A 20,074-nucleotide genomic window follows, 5' to 3' on the forward strand; every position below is an offset into this window, starting at 1 on the left:
CTTCTTGGGGCCTTGCGGAGTATAATAATGGATCGCTTTCTAACATCCAAAGAGCTCTTTTGCAGTCCCTTGAAACTGTCAATGTAGCAGTGGTGTCTTTGGTAGGACTCCTTCTCTTTAGATCCCAGTTGTGACAGTGCTTTGTGACATTTCTTGCCCCCCCCCCAAAAAAAAAACAGTGCTATTTATTGGGTTCAAGTCATCAACTACATAGAAACGTAGAAAATGATGGCAGATAAGTCATTCGGCCCATCTAGTCTGCCCAACCTCTGAATGCTTTCCTTAGTCCCTGGCCTTATCTTATATCTAGCCCATACTTGCTTAAACGCCTTTAGTCTACCACTTCTGCTGAAAGGCTATTCCATGCATCCAATACTCTTGCAGTAAAGTCATATTTCCAGATGTTATTTTTAAACCTTTGACCATCTGGCTTAAGTCTGTCATCTTGTTGTGGTAGTGTTTCTTTTAAATAAACTCTCTTTATCGTGTTGAATCCCTTTAGGTATTTAAATGTTTCTGTCATATCCAACCCCCCTGCTTTCTTCCAGGCTATATATGTTAAGATTCTTTTAACCTTTTTTTTATACTGCAATGAACCATTTTAGTAGCCCTTCTCTTATATCCTTCTGTAGATACGATCTCCAGTACTGTACACGATACTCCAAATGAGGTCTCACCAGTGCTCTGTACAACGACATAAGCACTCTTTCCACTGCTAATACCTCTCCCTTTACAACCACACATTCTTCTAGTGCAGGGGTGTCCAACATGCAGCCCGCTAACAGCAATCACAGTCCTATCATGCCCAGGTTCCAGCATTTACTGGTTGCCTTGGCATGATAGGAGTGTGATTGCTGTTAGCAATTATATTTATATTGTTACTGTATTTTATTGTCCAATTTTGGACAAAAAATATCATATATATATATATATATATATATATATATATATATATATATATATATATATATATATGATTGTGAACAGTAATCACACTCCTATCAGGCCAAGGCAACCAGTACATGCTGGAATTTGCGTGTGCTGTTAACAATTGTGTGTGCTGTTAAAAATTATATATATATATTGTTTGTACAATTTTGGTGTGTTACTTTTATTAATGTGTGTGGGGTTTTTTTATTATTTATTTTATTTTTAAAGATGGGGTGTGGGTCATTTTCTGTTTCGGTTTTGATCCAGAATTTTCATTTTGGTGCATCCCTAGAATAAATAGAACTATTTAAGTTTTAGAGAGATAAAACGCCCTCCTGAATTTGTAGTCACGTCACAGGACAAAACCTTCTAGGCCCAGAAATCAGCGAGAGGCATTGTAAAGGATTTTGTGTCATTTACTTTATTTTGATCTGCATGTCCTATTAAAGGTCGTTTTATTTCTCTCTGTGAAAAATGAGATGCAGCCCCAGAACATGTACATTTCTGATGAAGTGGCCTGCTGCAGGAAAAACTTGGACACCCTTGTTCTAGTGTTTCCTGCTGCTCTATTACATTGTCTACCTACCCTTAAGTCCTCTGAAATAATTACGCATAATGTTGAGGTAAGGACTGTATCAAATATTCTATACTGTGCTACTTAAGCATGCAGTCTGCCTAACCTTTTCTACTTTAGCGTGCAGTCTACCTGAACTATTCTACTTTAGAATGCGGTCTCCCTGAACTTTATCATAAAAAACAATGAACAATATTGCTTTATATTTCATTTTATGTCATACAAATATAATGTATTTACTTTACAAGGTGTGATTGAAACAGCTCATTGGGAACACCTCTTATTTTCTTAAAAATTTGTATTTTGGTATCCAGCCATGACTGTTTGAGTGTTTGCATGTTTACTCCTTTCACTGGATCCACATCATTTTCTTGATCGGAATGACTCACTGAACCTGAGTGTTTCTGTCACGCCGTTGCACTTAAAAAAAATATAAAAATATCAACATCCATAGTTCCTGTGTTTTTTTTTTTAACAAAGAGGAAAGTTATCGCCATTTACAATTCTTCTATGATTATATTTTCGGCAACCAGCAAATCTCGCCTTATCAATTTGGATTAATGTCTGCGCCAACCGACTTACCTTGTGTACAATGGGAGACGATGGCTCCACACACCTGTCGACACATGTTAAACCAGTCAGTTATAGTACTACTCGACTTTCCTGTAAGAGTCACTGTTGTGTTCATGGGTATTTCAATTACAAAAAAAAGAACACCAGTTCTAAAATTTCACACAATTTGATGTTGCAATGTAATTGTTTATATCCATATAATAGAAAAATGTTTCCTTTTCGGACAGAATGGGAAGTTTGGCACCCTTTACGACCACATATCACTGCCACATCGATGACAAGGCTCTGTATTTTGTGGTGCATCCAAAATATTGTATTTATGTAAAAATGCAATTGTGTTCTCTTCTGTGCAGATTTTTATAGAAATCTTTAAACAACTGGCACTTGTGCTAGACAGAATGCACAGCAGTTTAACAGTAGACTGCAGATTAACAGTAGACTGCACTCTGAAGTAGCACCCTATACTCTGCCTTTGGGTTTTCATGCTATAGGTGCATTATCTTGCACTTATGCACATTAAATGTCAGTTGCCACAGCTTAAACCATCATTTGCCATTTGACTTATCTATCCAGGAACATCATCCCTGCTGCAAATCTTTGTAAGGTGTCCATGTGGGACAGTGCCAAAAGCCTTACTGAAATCTAGATACACAATGTCTACTGTACCACCTTGATCAATTACCGTATTTGCTCGATTATAAGACGACCCCCAAATCTGAAAATTAATTTAGGAAAAAAAGAAAAAGCCTGAATATAGGACGACCCTATAGGAAAAAAGTTTTACCAGTAAATGTTAATTCATCTAAACTATATTTTGGTTTTATTTCCTTCTATTTTCCAACCTGCCCCCCAGTTATGCACATCTGCCCCAGAAATGCCTTATACCCCCTATATGCCACTGTGCCCCATGATATGCCTTTTAACCCCATATGCCACTGTGCCCCATGATATGCCTTTTGACCCCCTATGTGCCACTCTGCCTCCAGAAACGCCTTATACCCCTATATGCCACTCTGGCATTTAGAGGGTTAAAAGGCGTATTATAGGGAAGAGTGGCATATAGGGAGGTTTAAGGCATTCAGGAGGCAGAGTGGCTTATAGAGGGTTAAAAAGGCATTTCTGGAGGCAGAGTGGCATTAAGGAGGTTAAAAGGCATTTCACAGAGCACTCTGCCTCCAGAAATGCCTTATGCCCCCCATTTAACACCCCCTTCCCCTGCCCCCCCAACTTACCGGTGCTTCTGAGTCCCCTGTCATGTAGCCGGGGCAGCGTGTAGATCCCACGCACTTACGCTGCAGCCGGAAGGAGGCGGGGGTTGTCTGCGGCACCGGCACCGGTGCGGGGAACTCTGATCTCTGACACCCGGGGAAGGTCTGCGCGATGGACGCAGACAACCCCCGCTGCTAGCCACACCTCCTTCCTGCTGCAGCGCAAGTTGTCTACGCGTATCGCGTAGACATCTACACGCTGCCCCAGCTACACACCGGGGACTCAGAAGTACCGGTAAGTGGGGCGGGGAGGGTGGGACAGGAGGATCCAGGTCCCCTGCAGCTGCGGGGGATCTGGATCTTAGTCGTCTCATAGGCCTATTTGAGGTCTGATTATAAGATGACCCCGATTATAAGACGAGGGGAATTTTTCAGAGCATTTGCTCTGAAAAAAAACTCGTCTTATAATCGAGCAAATACGGTATTTTAGTCAAGCAGTCAAAAAAATCAATAAGATTAGCTGAAGTAAACCCATGTTGTTTTTAATCTTGAAACCAGTGTGACTCTAGATGTTTAACAATGCTATCCTTTAACATAGTTTCCATTACTTTCCCCACTACTGATAGAGGACTCACAGCCCTGTAGTTGCCAGACTCCTCCCTACCGCCTTTCTTGTGAATAGGCACAACATTTGCTAATTTCCAATCTTCTTGGACTACTCTTGTTAACAATGATTGGTTTAATAAATCTGTTAATGGCTTTGCTAGTACCCAACTAAGCTCTTTTAATAGCATGAGGTGTATCCCATCAGGCCCCATTGACTGGTATGCTCGCCACAGCACACCGTTTAAATGCTTACCAGATCACTTTTTGCTGTACCTACATTTTTTTTTGTTGTCTGCTCAAGCTCTTAATTTTGCTCCTACACAAGTAAGAAAGTTACATGACTCACAAGCAGCTTAAAACTTAATCTTTGCTCTGGTTATAATAAGACCCTTCACAACCCTTCAGAAAACTCCATCATTTAATGAGTTTGCCACTTGCCCCTCAGTGGTCTCCACAACTTTCTAGGCCTTCTGTTGATGGAGGCAGTATGGCTCTCCAGGCGTTGGTATCAGAATTTACCCTACAGAAGCTGTCTTCTTTTTCAGCCCCTATCCCTGATGATATTTGCCAAGAAGCGTTGTCATTGGAGACAGGAGGGTAATGAATGATCTTACTTTTCCATGTTGAAGATGCCAGCAAGTAAGTCATGGCTGTGAAAACAGCTTTATGAATGGAACAGCCTGATTCAGAGAAAGCCAGAAGGAAGACCATTTTGTCCCTAGAAGATGAATCTCACTTTCAGATTCAATGGATTATGAAGCTGACAGCTCCTAGCCATTACTGAAATCCTCTTCAGACACCGCTTCCATCGCTGCTCTCACATATGGTGGCCTCCACTTTAGCCGCACTCCTAGGCCTGCTCTCCCCCTCCTGTTCCTATCAACACCTGCCTCCCCTCCCCTCTCTGTCATTCTCCTCCTTTTGAAGTTCACTCATTACGCCTGTTTTCCCCTCTCTCTCTCTGAGTGGCAGTCATATATCGCCCTCCTGGACCTACCTCACAGTTCCTGGATAACTTTGCTGCCTGGCTGTCCCGCTTTCTCTCTCCTAACATCCCAACCATAATCCTCTGTGATTTCAATATCCCCATTGATAACCCACCATCCACTGCTGCCACTAAACTTCTTTCTCTCACATCCTTCTTTGGTCTCCTACAATCTTCTCTATCCCCTACTCGCCGTGACTGACACTGTATTGACCTGGTATTTTCTAATCTCTGCTCAATATCAGAGTTCACCTGTCTCCCCTTTCCCCATTTCCGATCACCATCTCCTCACCTACAATCTCACACTAACACCTAAACCTACTTCCCCTCCTACTCGCCTCCGCACCTGTAAAAATCTGCGCTATGTTGATCCTCTCCAATTTTCTAATCTAATTCAACTTAGCATTTCCCAGACTTCTACTGTAACCTGCCCTGACCTTGTCACAGCACACAATATCAACATTCTGTCAACTGCACTTGACACACTTGCTCCCGCTCAACTTCGCAAAGCTCCACATCATCAACTTCAGCCCTGGCACTCAAGGCAGATGCGATATTTACAAAAATCCTTCTGCACTGCTGAGCGTGTCTGGCTCCGAAACTGACTAAAACCACAAGAAGTTCATCCTCCTCGCTTACACATCTGCCCTTCAGCTAGCTAAACAAACATACTTTTCTTCTCTCATTTCATCTCTTTCCTCCAACCCCAAACAACTTTTCTCCACCTTCCACTCTCTCCTCACACCACCCACACCATCTCCATCATCTGCCTTTAGTGCCCAAGATCTTGCAGACTATTTCCGAAACAAACCCACAATCCATCCGCAACAACATTACAGTGCATGTTGTCCATGTCCTCCTTCTTCCACGATCAACCCCTCTGCCTCTCTCAGCTTCCTCCCCCAACCACAGTGAACGAAGTTCACACTCTATTGTCTTCCTCACACCTCACTACATGCCCTCTCGACCCCATCCCCTCATACCTTATTCCATCACTCTCCTGTAGCCTTACTCCTGCCTTCACTCACATCTTCAACTCCTCACTCTCTATTGGCATATCTCCATCCCCATTCAAACTTGCACAGGTCACTCCCATCCTCAAGAAACCCTGCCTTGACCCAAATTCCCCTGCTAACTACCGCCCCGTATCACTACTTCCAATAACATCTAAACTCTTAGAAAAAACTAATCTACAACCGTCTAACCCACTTTCTGTCCTCAAACTCCCTGCTCGACCCCCTGCAATCTGGTTTCCGTCCACAGCACTCGGCTGAAACTGGTCTCACCAAGGTCACAAATGACCTTCTATCTGCTAGAAACAATGGCCTCTACTCTATCCTAATCTTACTCGACTTCTTTGCTGCTTTTGACACAGTCGACCACCCCCTCCTCTTACAGACCCTCAGCTTTCTTGGACTCCATGACACTGATCTCTCCTGGATTAACTCATATCTTTCCAACAGATCCTTTCTGCGTCTTTTGCTGGCGACTACTCCTCTTCAATGCCTCTGTCTGTTGGGAGTACCTCAGGGTTCTGTCCTGGGTCCTCTACTATTGTCCATTTGTACTTCCTCACTTGGAAAACTTATCAACAGCTTTGGCTTCAAATACCACCTCTATGCAGATGACACACAAATCTATCTCTCCACCCCCAATCTCTCTGCATCTGTCCTCTCTCAGATCAGCAGCTGCTTATCTGGCATCTCTTCCTGGATGGCCTTTTACCACCTCAAGATAAACATGTCTAATATCCTCCCTCATCAGCAAATATACTCCAGCCTGCACTCTAAGATCCAACAATGACCTGCTCCTTGCATCTTCACTTATCACCTCCTCTCATGCCCGCCTACAGGACTTCTCTAGCGCAGCACCAACCCTCTGGAACTCTCTTCCCCATGCTGTCCGACTCTCACCAAACGCTCCCTAAAAACTTTTCTCTTCAGAGAAGCCTACCACTGACACAAGCATCACAACTTCTCTCTCACCCACTTACAACCCTTATCTCGCCTTACATTAATATCATTCACTACCACCTAGACTGTAAATTCCCACAGGAACAGGGCCCTCCATTCCTCTTGTATCTGTATGTCAATTGCTGTATTGTACTTGTCGTTATCTGTAAAAATTTCATCTTGTACAGTGCTGTGGGATCTATTGGCGCTTTATAAATAAAGGATATTAATAATAAAAATGGATCACGAAGCTGACGGCTCCTTGAAAAAGGGCTTTTGAGTTGGGAACAAGTAGCCTCAGACCAGGATTAGCTTCTGCGGTCTGGTAAATCATGGCTGCACAAGGTGAATGAAGACATTGATGAAATCAGGGTGATTTTGTTGAATAATATTGCTGCTGTAAGATGGTGGGGGTTTATTTGCAACCCAGCAAGAAAGAACTGGCAGTAAGCATTGAAGTTCGAGAGGGTGCTGTTTGAGTGTTTTGGCACAAGGGAAGTCAGTGCATCTAGAAAGCTACTGTGGAGAAGTCATAGAACCTTTGAAAGAAAGTCCTTTGTCTTGGGTCTTCTCTAATTTAAAGAAAGGTGTTTTGCCAGAAGACACAATTAAGAAGATCAGAGCTGTGCTTCTTATTAAAAGGAACTAAGCTGTGTATTTTTGTCTGATAACTGTCTGGAGAGTAATGCCCTTTTCCTATAATGCAGGATCTTGGGCCCTAGCACATATGACACAGACTTAGTGATTTATGCTCACTATCTTGGAGAGACCTCTCCTATTCCTATACAGCGATATCTGTCTCCCATTGCTGGTCTGCACCTAGTTGGCTCAAGGAACGCCTTGGCAGGCTTCAGTCGCTTCAGATACAAGCTGTTATAACTGGGGAGCTCAAGGGTCTCTGAATCTAGGACAAAACCTTCCTGTTAATTACTATAACATCCTGCATGCTCTAGGGGGAGCTCTCTCACCTCTGCTATTGCTCAGACAATATTTTAACTTGTGTACTGGTTTTAAATATGTGTTTGTTTGGATATCACATGTGAACTACCATTCAAAAGTTTGGGCCGTTTAGCTTTTTTTGTGGAAAACACGGACCTTTCTGTAAAAAAAAGTTTTCTAATGATCAGTTAGGCTTTTATAGGTGCCGTTGGGACACAAGAGTGATGGTTGCTGATAAAGGGCCTCTGTACGCCTTGAATATATTACATCAAAAGACAGCAGTTTCCAGCTACAACATTAACTGTAACTGTAATGCCTACGCTGTATTTGCTTTTCTTTCATATACAAGGCCCCAAACTTTTTAACTATATTTTTGACTCTTCAAAAGTTCTTTTCATGACAATATTAAGTTAAATTTGCAATTTATTTTCCCCACTTTTTATTTTGTGTTTCAAATTTGTTTTATTTGTTGCAATACATTAGATGTTTTATATCTCTAAGTGGACTGACCATTAACTTGATTATGGGCCTATAATGTGTAGAAAATAACGTTAGCCAGTTTCAAAGGCTAGCTTCACGAAGAGGCAGAACAATGATTGTTTTATGAAGAGGAACTATGCTACATTAAACAGGAAGTTCAGATCAAAATAATAAAACTTAATGTAACACTAGACTATACAGGCACCATAAATGTTTGCATACAAAACGCAAAAATTCAATTGTTTACGTTTTAATAGTATCCGAGTTAAGGGTTCTGTAGCTCACATGACGTTTGGGCCACAACCTGTTAACTCTCTGTATCGTATGGCTCCCAGAGCCAATCACATGCGCAGTTAACGACAAACTGACAAAGGCATACGTTGAGGTAAAGGGTGTTGGTAGTTGCTAGTCGACCTGAGTGGGAAACACCCCCATTTCAAGGAAAAAATGGGCGGTGAGCGGGGCGTGTCAAGACCCCACTCCCGCGTCCCGGAGGATTTGGGTCTTGACCCGGAGAACCGGAGGAGCAGGGCTCACCCGGCAATCTCCGGGTCAAACCCGGAGAGTTCCCAGGTATGATTATACATGAGTATTTTATTTTTTTCCCCACTCCCCACATAATTGAGCATAAATGTATACCTGTGTAATATTATAAAGATACGCTAGGTCCTCTGCTGAAACAAGGAAGCATTAGAATGTAAACTTCTTGTAGATGCTCAGTATCACTGAACTCATTGAAGCAGCAGTCAATCCCATGTATGCTAGCAAAACATTAACCAGAATGGGAGTTCTGCTGAGCATGTGTAAGAAGCACACGGGTATTAACTCCCTGCATTCAGTTGAGGATTAGGGCTGCAACTTATGCTTATTTTCGTAATTTTCATAGTTGGCTGATTTTTCGATTAATCGGATAAAAAAACAATATGCAAATGTTTTGTTTATTTAAAATTAATTTTTTGAGTGTTGGGTGTAAAAAACTTAAAATTGACATTAACGTGTCATTTGTGCACACTTTATCAGAATGGCATTTCTCTAATCGCCTTCTTATTTTACTATGACATAATAATAAAAGCTATGTTTTAAAGGTACAAGAACCCAAACACAATATTTCTCAAACTAGGTTTTAATACTTAAAGTTTTACTAGTAAATATTCACATGTAAACTATTTTTTCATTTTTAATAAAAACTTTGAGAAAAATGCATTTCTTGTATGTATTTCCTTTTACTTGCCAACCTGCCTCCTAGTTATGCCAATCTGACCCCAGGCTTGTTGATATGCCACTTTGCCCCTCCCCCTCGACTTACCAATGCATCCCCAGACTTGCCCCCCATGCTCCAGACTCCCTGGTGTCTAGTGGGGGCAGCCGGTAGACGTATGCGCAATGAGCATAGACAACCTCCGCTGCAGCCCGCCACTTCTGCCGGGGCTTCTATGATGGAGCACCAGAGGGTAATGTCAGGCCTTCACTAGAAACCCTGGCGGAAGTGGCGGGCAGCAGCGGGGACGTCTACCGGCTACCACAGAGGCGGATCCAGGTCCCTTGTAGCTCTGTGGGGGATCTGGATCTTAGTCTTATAGTCCAACCTCCGTTTGATGTCAGGTAATAAGACGCAAGGTATTTCTCAGAGCGTTTGCGAGCAAATCGAATTTCATTATCGGTTTTATCGATTAGTTGTTGCAGCCCTACTGAGGACTTCTGTTAGATTGAAGAACTCCAACAACTAAAGAATGCCTCCACTGACTTGCATCCAATGGAGTTCTTGATCAATGTACTTGACAGGGTTGATTTTATATAAAGAAAGGGGTTTTTATGGGTATGCATCGTTATTTACCTACACAAAAAAATTTTTTTAAGACAATTATGAAGCTTTGAAGAAAAAACAAAACAAAACATAGAAACACAAACATAATGAGTTTTAAAAAAGAACCTATACTAAAAAACAATTGGCTTATGATTTCTTCTACAAAGTAGTTCCCTTAGCAACTGATTACTGTTAATGTTTTAGAGGGCTACGTCCATCCCTTACATATTCCCCTATATTTATAACTCCAAAAGACACTGCATGGACCAAATGCTACATTTCACACTAACACTCCAAAGAAGTCATACATTTCCATTTCTCTTTCACATTACTATGCCAATGCAATCTCGATTTACAATCTCTGTATCGTGCTGCGACTGCCTATATCATGGGTGTCCAAGTTTTTTCTACAGTGGGCCACTTCATCAGAATTGTATACATGCGTGGGCAGCACTCCTTTGTCACTGAAAAATATAGCCTTTAATAAGATATGCAGATTAAAATAATGTAAATGACACAAAACCTTTACTTTTCCTCTCACTGATTTCTGGGCCTAGAAAGTTTTGTGACTACAAATTCTGGATAAGTAAAAATGAAATAGTTCTATTTATTCTAGGGATGCACCGAAATGAAAGTTCTGGACCAAAACCGAAAAATTTGGGTTCACTTAGCCAAAACCGAATATGACCCCCCACCTTTAAAAATAATAAAAAATCCCACACTTTTAAGTTACACACCAAAATCGTACAAAACATTTAATAATGATGTTATTTATATAATATATATATATATATATATATATATATATATATATATATATAAATTGTATTTGCTCGATTATAAGGCGAGGTTTTTTTCAGAGCAAATGCTCTGAAAAATACCCCTCGTCTTCTAATCGGGGTCTTCTTCTAATCAGACCTCAAATAGAGGTCTGATTATGAGACTAAGATCCAGATCCCCCGCACCGCTGCAGGGGACCTGGATCCTCCTGTCCCCCCCCCACCACTTACCGGTGCTTCCTGCTGTATTGCCGGGGCAGCGGGTTGATGTCTACGCGATCCGCGTAGACAACGTCCGCTGCAGCCGGAAGGAGGTGTGGCTAGCAGCGGGGGTTGTCTGCGTCCGTCGCGCATACCTTCCCCGACTGTCAGAGATCAGAGTTCGGACAAAGACAAACCCCCGCTGCCAACTCCACCTCCTTCCGGCTGAAGCGGAAGGTGACGTCAACCCGCTGCACCCGGCAATACAGCAGGAATTTGGAAGCACCGGTAAGTGTGTGTGTGTGTGTGTGTTAAGTGGGGGCATAGGGCATTTCTGGAATGCCTTATACCCCTATATGCCACTCTGGCACTTAGGGGGTTAAAAGGCATATTATGGGGCAGAGTGGCATATAGGGAGGTAGAAGGCATTTCAGGAGGCAGAGTGGCGTTAAGGGGGCATTTAATAGAGCACTCTGCCTCCTGAAATGCCTTATACCTCCCTATATGCCACTCTGCCCCATAATATGCCTTTTAACCCCCTAAATGCCAGAGTGGCAAATAGGGGTATAAGGCATTTCTGGAGGCAGAGTGCTCTATACAATGCCTTTTAACTCCCTTAATGCCACTCTGCCTCCTGGAATGCCTTATACCTTCCTTAATGCCACTCTGCCCCATAATATGCATTTTAACCCCCTAAATGCCCGAATGGGATATAGGGGATAAGGCATTTCTGGAGGCAGAGTGGCACATAGGGGGTCAAAATGCATACCATGGGGCACAGTGGCATATAGAGGGTTAAAAGGCATATCATGGGCCACAGTACCATATTGGTGTAGCAAGCCTGGGGGCAGATGTGCGTAACTGGGGGACAGGTTGGAAAATACAAGGAAATAAAAACAAAAAAAATATTTTTCTCAATCATAGCTTTTATTAAAAAAAATAGTTTACATGAATTAACATTTACTGGTAAAACTTTTTTCCTTTAGGGTCATCTTATATTCAGGCTTTTTCTTTTTTTCCTAAGTTAATATTCAGATTTTGGGGGGTTGTCTTATAATCAGGGTCGTCTTTTAATCGAGCAAATACGGTATATAATTATGATTGTTAACAGCAATCTCAGGCATACCAAGATTCCAGCATGTACTGGTTGGCTAGGCATGATAGGAGTGTGATTGCTGTCAACAATCATATATAAATTAATATTGTTGTTGTATTTTTTTGTCCAATTTTGGTGTGTTAACCACACTTTTATTAAAAGTAAGTACCATACCAAAATTTGACAAAAAAATCCACAATATGACTTGGCATGATAGGAGTGTGATTGCTAACAGCAATCACACCTATCATACCCAGGCAACCAGTAAATGCTGGAACCTAGGCATGATGGGACTGTGATTGCGGTTAGCAATCGCACTCCTATCATGCCAAGTCAGCCAGTACATGCTGAAACCTGGCTAGCTGCCCCCCTTGTGTATTGATGCTGCCAGCAGTATGGGGTCTGCACATCACTTACAGCCACCCTGTGCCATGCCCCCCACTTTCACATCCATGCTATCATACACACCCACTCATTCATTAATTCACAGATTAATTCCCTCAATCACACATACTCATTCAAGCTATGACTAATCATTTCCTCACAGTCGAAAACAAAAACATATTTAACCCCTAATACATGCTCTGGTTGACAGATGATGTAATAGTACATGCTATGATTTTTACTCCGACAGGGATGTTTCCCTGCCAGTACACAGGTAATCTGAATGTCATTAGTCAGCTGGCTCCTGCCCCAGGCTAGAGATTGACACATGCGCCGGTTACAGCAGAGTAACACAAAATACCCAAACAGAGATTCTGGAATTTTCTGCAAGCTGTGTCAGTACTGACACCACCAGAATCAATATTAAATGAAAAAAGGTTCAGAGAGGGTCTATCCAGACCCCCCTGAAACCTCTGATGGTACTTCAATTAAAGCAGATCCCGTTCTATAGAAGTAAGGTTTAGTCCAGACTATATTACCGTACCTAATTTTGTGTCATTGGCAAACACTGACCCATGGCTTTCAATCGTTTAATAAATACATTAAACAACAGTGGGCATAGGACAAAATCCTGAGGAATTTTCCTTTACCAACACCTCTCAGAACTCTAGCTTGAAGTCAGTTTTCAACCCAGGTGCAAAAAATTTATCCTAACCCCTACTTCTTGTAATGTATGCAGTAACCATTTATGAGGGACTGTATTGAATCCTTTCGCAAATTCAAATAAATCACGTCTAGTAAAAGTTGTTGTTTGTCGGTAGGGGGCAGAAGATCCTTGCACTCGCACAGCTCTTCTACAAAACCACTCTGGTAATCCATGCTTATGGCTATTCAGACTGCAATGATGCAACAACTGTGCTATTGTGGGGTTTGTTTGAGGTAAAGGTCATTTTGGGTTCCCAACTTTTTAATAGTGTACCCATCAAAACCGGTTTGCTAGTCAAAATAAATATATTCCATCACCTGTCACGCTAGAGAAGGAACAAACAAAATGCAGAGAAATTAGTCACATAAGGAGGTAAGTATCATTCTCCTGTTGCAATTTTTGTCATGTCGTATATGTTCTGCAAAATAACTAGTAGCATACCTCTAATTTGACTGAAGATAATATTGACAGTTGGCTCTCTGGTCATCCATAGCATTATGTATTTTCTTTTTCTGCAGACATGCTCTCCCTCTCTTCACATCCCTCCTAAATGTGGTGTGCGCATACGACCCAGTTGGTTATGGGATTCCGTATAATCACCTGCTGTTTTGGGATTCCCGTGAGCCATTGGTTGAGGTGTCTGCCCAACTTCTTATAGTCACCCTCGATTCTGACCCCAGTGCAAACTCTGGCCCCAGTATGGACGGGACCACCACTAGCACTGCAATGGATGAAGGCGAGGCAAGTTACTACTTGACCTTATGAATTAAAATGCTTGATGCCTGTTTTTTTTTTGTTTAGTTTTTTTTAATCTTTGTTACATGTCTTTCTTGTATTTTTCTGTAGAGCCTTGCACCAGACAATCTGTTTGTAAATTACCTGTCCCGAATCCACAGAGAGGAGGTGAGAACAACATTATATGAGATGAAGCATAGCTTTGACTGGGCATGCCTAGTATTGTGTTTGTTTTGACCATACATTTCCAGAATGTTGCATTTTTTTGCGATTTGACTTGGATATGTTACAGGTGAATTATTTTTCAGTCTTAGAGATATTTACTGTGTTGTCATGATTGTCCTGCACCCTTGGTTTAAGGGATTGTATTCAGGGTAAGCGTCCTGTAAGCAGGACAATAGAAGAGAATGGAAACCTATATTAAATGCTTATCTGTTTTGCATTTTTTGTTGATCTAGCATCTCTTCAATGCAAAGCATATTTGCGTTGCCTTCGATTGTGTGAGAGCCACCTGAAATACAAGAACGCGTCAGCTCCTTTGAAACATAATCGCCATCATTGAAACAAAAACTAATTACCGTGTATCTTGACTGTTTCAATTCAGAGGAAAATTTACAGACTGACACATTTTTTTGTTCTATTGTGCAACCATCGGTTGTGTGTTTTTTGTTTTCTACACAAATTAGTAAAAAGTTATCGCAACTTAACAAGTTTTGAAGTGGTTGAATCACAAACCAATTCCATGGTGCTAGAGGTTTAACTGCTTAGTGCTGTGTACATCTAAATCATTCATTTTGGACAAGTCTCTCTTGGAATCCAAATCTTCTATCGCCTGATGTACCACTCTTCTAGAAACCAGGAGATGGATATTAGGGTATATAAAATATTTTACTAATTCAGTTGTAATTTGTATGTATAAACAGAACATGGCTAGGCTGTAAAACAGGCATTTTGGTGGATCACTAAATGTATCATATATTAATATTATTATTTATTGTTGTATAAAGCGCCATTAAATTCCGTAGCACTGTACAATGGGTAGACAGGACAAAACAAGTAGTATGTAACATAACAAATTGACTAACAGAGACAACAGGTGAGGAGGGCCCTGCTCAAAAGAGCTTACAGTCTAGTGGGAGTAGGGTGTATTACACAATAGGTAAAAGTGCCGTCGTTAGGGATAGACCAGCCACACTAGTAAAAGTATTGCAGGAGAGGAACTAGAAAGGGTAAGCTAAAGGAATATGGGAGTATGTGAGGGCGTTAGTGTGCTATGTTGTAAGCATCCTTAAAGAAGTGGGTTTTGAGGGATTTTTTGAAGGAATAAAGGTAGGGGGAGAGACGGATAGGCCGGGGGAGGGCATTCCAGAGGATAGGGGCAGCCCTTGAGAAATCTTGTAAGCGGGCATGAGAGCTAGAAATCAGAGGAGAGGATAGAAGGAGATCAGTGGATGAGCAGAGAGACCGATTAGGAGTGTATTTAGAGATGAGAGAGGAGATGTAGGGAGGGGAACCGCTGTGAAGGGCTTTGAAAGTAAGAGTGAGGATTTTGAAATGAATCCTGAAGCGCACAGGCAGTCAGTGAAGAGACTGACAGAGGGGAGAGATGTTAGTAAAGCGATGTGAGAGGAAGATAAGTCTGGCAGCAGCGGAGACCGGCTAAGACAGAGTTACAGTAGTCAAGACGGGAGATAATCAGGGCATGGACAAGAGCCTTAGTGGCATGCTGTGTTAGGAAGGGACGGATGCGGGCAATGTTTTTAAGATGAAGGCAACAGTTTTTAAGAGACAGACTGAATATGGGGTGTGAATGAAAGGTTGGAGTCAAGGGTGACACCAAGACAGCGTGCATGAGTAGACGGGGAGATGATGGCACCATTAACATTGAGGGAGATAGATGGGGGAATCTTCCCTTACGAAAAATTACTGCAGTTTTTCTGAAGTAATACTGCAGTTTTTTGGACATGGAAAAAACTGCAATACTGCACTTTTAGTGCAGTATTACTGCACATTTACTGCAGTTTTACTGCTTTTGTACTTCACTGTACTGCAGTTTTACTGCAGTTATTTTTGTACGGAAATACAAATGCAATAAAGCTGTAGTATATTGAAGTACAACTGTAGGTTTGCAATATAAAAAAAAAAGTGCAGTAAATGTGCAGTAATACTGCAGTACAGTGAAGTACAAATGCAGTAAAACTGCAGTAATACTGCAGTAAAAGTGCAGTATTGCAGTTTTTTCATGTCCAAAAAACCGCAGTATTACTTCAGAAAAACTGCAGTAATTTTTTGTAAAGGTTAGCATTGGAGGGAGGGAAGATGAGGAGTTCAGTTTTGGAGAGGTTGAGTTTCAAGAAACATCCAGGTAGAGACAGATGCAAGGCAGTTAGTTACACAATCTAAGACCGAGGGAGAGCGATCAGGGGAGGATAGATAGATCTGGGTGTCATCAGCGTATAGGTGGTATTGAAAGCCAAAGGATGAGATCAGTTTGCCAAGGGAGGATGTGTAAAGAGAGAACAGAAGGGGTCCTAAAACTGAGCCTTGGGGTACCCCAACTGAGAGAGGGAGGGGAGGGGAAGTGTTATTGGAGACAGAGACACTGAAGGTACGATCAGAGAGGTAGGAAGTGAGCCATGAGCGAGCAGTATCACAGAGGCCAAGATCATAAAGCTTTTGAAGGAGAAGAGGGTGGTCCACCTTGTCAAAAGCAGCAGAAAGGTCCAGTAGGATTAGCATGGAGTAGTGGCCCTTGGATCATACACTCTAGTGCCTCCACTACCATGAGAAGTTTATACATGATTAGCTTTGATCATAATTTAAAAAATCTATATTCCTGCTTGAAGATAATGGATGAACTACGTAGTTAATCTCAATTAATTTAACTATTGATCTGGAAATATTGTTCAATCTTGAGTGATAATTTATAATAAATTACTTATTCTATGTGTAGTGTAAACCATCATTTGTAAATGGCAGAATAAATCAATACCAAGATGTAATATAACACATATCTTCAGTACTGACCTTTTCCTATGGCAAGAAAATCAATGATTCTGGTTTACATAGTGTGTAATGGATATAGTACATAGTAAGTGATTAAGGTGTCTTAAAGTTGGCTATACAACAAATGTCAAAAAGGAAGGTGAGTTGTATAGCTGGAGGCATTACATTATATTAACATCGCGCCATCAGATTCTGTAGCGCTGTTACAATCAGAGTCAGTAAACATAAATAATATAGGGTGAGCAATATACAGTGGGGCAAAAAAGTATTCAGTCACCAATTGTGCAAGTTCTCCGACTTAAAAAGATGAGAGAGGCCTGTAATTTTCACAATAGGTACACTTCAACTATGAGAGACAGAATGGGGGGAAAGAATACAGGAAATCGCATTGTAGGATTTCTAATGAATTCCTCGGTAAAATAAGTATTTGGTCACCTACAAACAAGCAAGATATCTGGCTCTCACAGACCTGTAACATCTTCTTTAAGAGTCTCCTCTGTCCTCCACTCGTTACCTGTATTAATGGCACCAGTTTGAACTTGTTATCAGTATAAAAGACACCTGCCCACAACCTCAAAGAGTCACACTCCAAACCCCACTATGGCCAAGACCAAAAGCTGTCGAAGGACACCAGAAACAAAAATGTAGACCTGCACCAGGCCGGGAAGACTGAATCTGCAATAGGCAAGCAGCTTGGTGTGAAGAAATCAACTGTGGGTGCAATTATTCGAAAATGGAAGACATACAAAGTGTTGATATGAACTTTTGTTATTGACCAAATACTTATTTTCCACCATAATTTGCAAATTCTTTAAAAATCAGACAATATGGACTTTGTTGTCTCATTCTGTCTCTCATAGTTGAAGTGTACCTATGGTGAAAATTACAGGCCTCTCTCATCTTTGTAAGTGGGAGAACTTGCACAATTGGTGGCTGACAAAATACTTTTTTTGCCCCACTGTACATAAATACAATGATCCCAACGCCAAACATAAAATAGTGGAATACTTGTACGTTAAAAATCCTTGGCACCTAATCCACTCAAGCTGTTGCATCTAATATTGCTTTATAAGTTATTGCTATGTTAGGAGAGATAGTAATCGTACACAAGATGGCATCATTTTACATATAAAGTAAATTAATATATTTGTTAATGCATATGGTATAATCCAGACGGCGCTTTGATAGGGACAGCAATTTGCCGCCCCAAGGCCATTGTTGGATCTTTGGGGAGGGGCAGCAAGGCAACCAAAAATAGTCCCAACACCCATATTTACTTTTTTTTTTCATGAGGTAACAGGGGGGAATGGGGAGTGGTGTTTGTGTACTGTGGTGTAGTGTTAGAATGAGTATGTATAGTGCCAGAGTCCATGTGTGTGTGTATAGTGTTGTTATGGGGTGGGGCACCAAAGAAATAGTGCACCCAGGCTCCACTAACCAAAAGACTGCCCTTGTTCTCATAAAATTTATTTTTGGGACACTCATAATGCGGGGTGATTCAGTTCCCAGAAAAGTGGACCAGCTTCAAATTAATGTCTGTGTATTTAGAATGCATTGTCATCAAAGCCCCTGTTGGTGAAATGGTCAAAATACTTTTGTCCGTATAGTGTATAACAGAAACATTTAAATATATAAAGGCTTTAACAAAGTTTTTAAAGGAGGAGTAAACAAGAGGTCATAATTTAGAAACTAGAGGTTCAGAGGCTTAGATGTAATGTTTACTGAGAGGGTGGTGTTTCTAGTTTCATCACCAGATGACACGTCACCTGAGAAATGAGGGAGTAAGCATTCCAGTACTGTAGTTTTTTTTATTAGTATGTTAATGTACAATAAATAAATATAAGACGCTAGGCAGAGACAAGTTTAACATTGCAATTAAGATGTATAAAAGTCAATCAATCATTCACACAACGTACCAAAAAGAGTTGTCGTCAAGCCATAATAAAATTGATCTTAGACTTATGGACTATAAGTGAGGGGGTGGATATAGGTCTAATTATGTAGGTTCATACTCAGAAGCAAAGATCAGAATAGCAATTTAACATTTGATTCCCAAGGTATCCATACTTTTGTATATAGTTTTAGACCAGCTGAGTTGTTATCGTAGAAATATTTGTGTTTTTATTTCGATCCAAGAGTCTCAAGTCTTGCCAAACATATTTTAAACGCGAGCATTAAATTAACAGTTACAATTTTGGTATGTTCGTCCATTAAAGGATGATCTAGATGAAATAAGAAGTTCTGTGAATGTACCATAGTTTATTGATCCATTAGAAGACTAAACATTTGGTCGAATGTATGTATAAATTACTACAACCAGCCTATTCCTGCTAACATTTGACACCTTATGTATCTGGCATGTTTCAAATGGTTTTATGGCCCTTCTAACCAGGTAGTAAACGGATCAAAGATGCTCTGATGGAACTGTATCTATCTATTAGATCTCTGTTAGTCCAGCTAATTTACTGCTGATGAAATTCCCCAATACCTCTGTGTTTATTTACCTTTTAATAAACCTGTGAACTGTGCTTTTGTATTTAGAAAAGGTTGTTTTAGCTTGTTGTCTGAGGAAGGGACCTATGAACTTGGAAGTTTGCAATTAAACTCGTGTTAGCCAATAAATAGTATCATTTTAACTCTCCTCTTTTAATTTATTACAATTGCCATTCATCATCACTCTGGTCAGATCAAGTTTTTTTTAGAATATATGTCTTTACTATTATTATCAGAGGCGTAACTAGAAACCTCAGGGCCCCGGTGCGAGAATCTGTTAAGGGCCCAACCACCCTCCCACCCCCAACCCATCTATGCCTTTCTCACTATCTACCCTCTCCCTCCCTACCCCCCCTTCTCACGATCTCCCTCCCTAACCCCCCTTCTCACAATCTACCCTCTCCCTCCCTACCCCCCTTCTCACAATCTACCCCCCCTTTCTCACGATGTACCCACTCCCTCCCTACCCCCCCCTTTGTAGGTCACTTACCGTCAACTCCTGTGTTGGGAGCGTGAGGCATTTGTCTCAGGTGCCGGCGCTTCACTGCTGAGTGCCGGCATATGACGCTCAGTGTGAAGCGCCGGTACCCGAGACAAACGCCTCACGCTCCCAACACTGCACT

General features: G+C 41.3%; 1 protein-coding gene across 1 annotated transcript in view; it reads left to right on the forward strand.

The window, feature by feature from the left end:
- The window catches only part of HID1 (HID1 domain containing), a 51,541-nt gene that overhangs the window by 22,600 nt on the left and 8,867 nt on the right, over positions 1-20,074 (forward strand). The window contains exons 7-8 of the mRNA XM_053453045.1: positions 13,736-13,958; positions 14,064-14,120. Of these exons, the coding sequence (XP_053309020.1) occupies positions 13,736-13,958; positions 14,064-14,120 (280 nt within the window). The remainder of the gene's footprint in view (positions 1-13,735; positions 13,959-14,063; positions 14,121-20,074) is intronic.

Source organism: Spea bombifrons, chromosome 13 (genome assembly GCF_027358695.1).
Source record: "Spea bombifrons isolate aSpeBom1 chromosome 13, aSpeBom1.2.pri, whole genome shotgun sequence".
NCBI lineage: Eukaryota > Metazoa > Chordata > Amphibia > Anura > Pelobatidae > Spea > Spea bombifrons.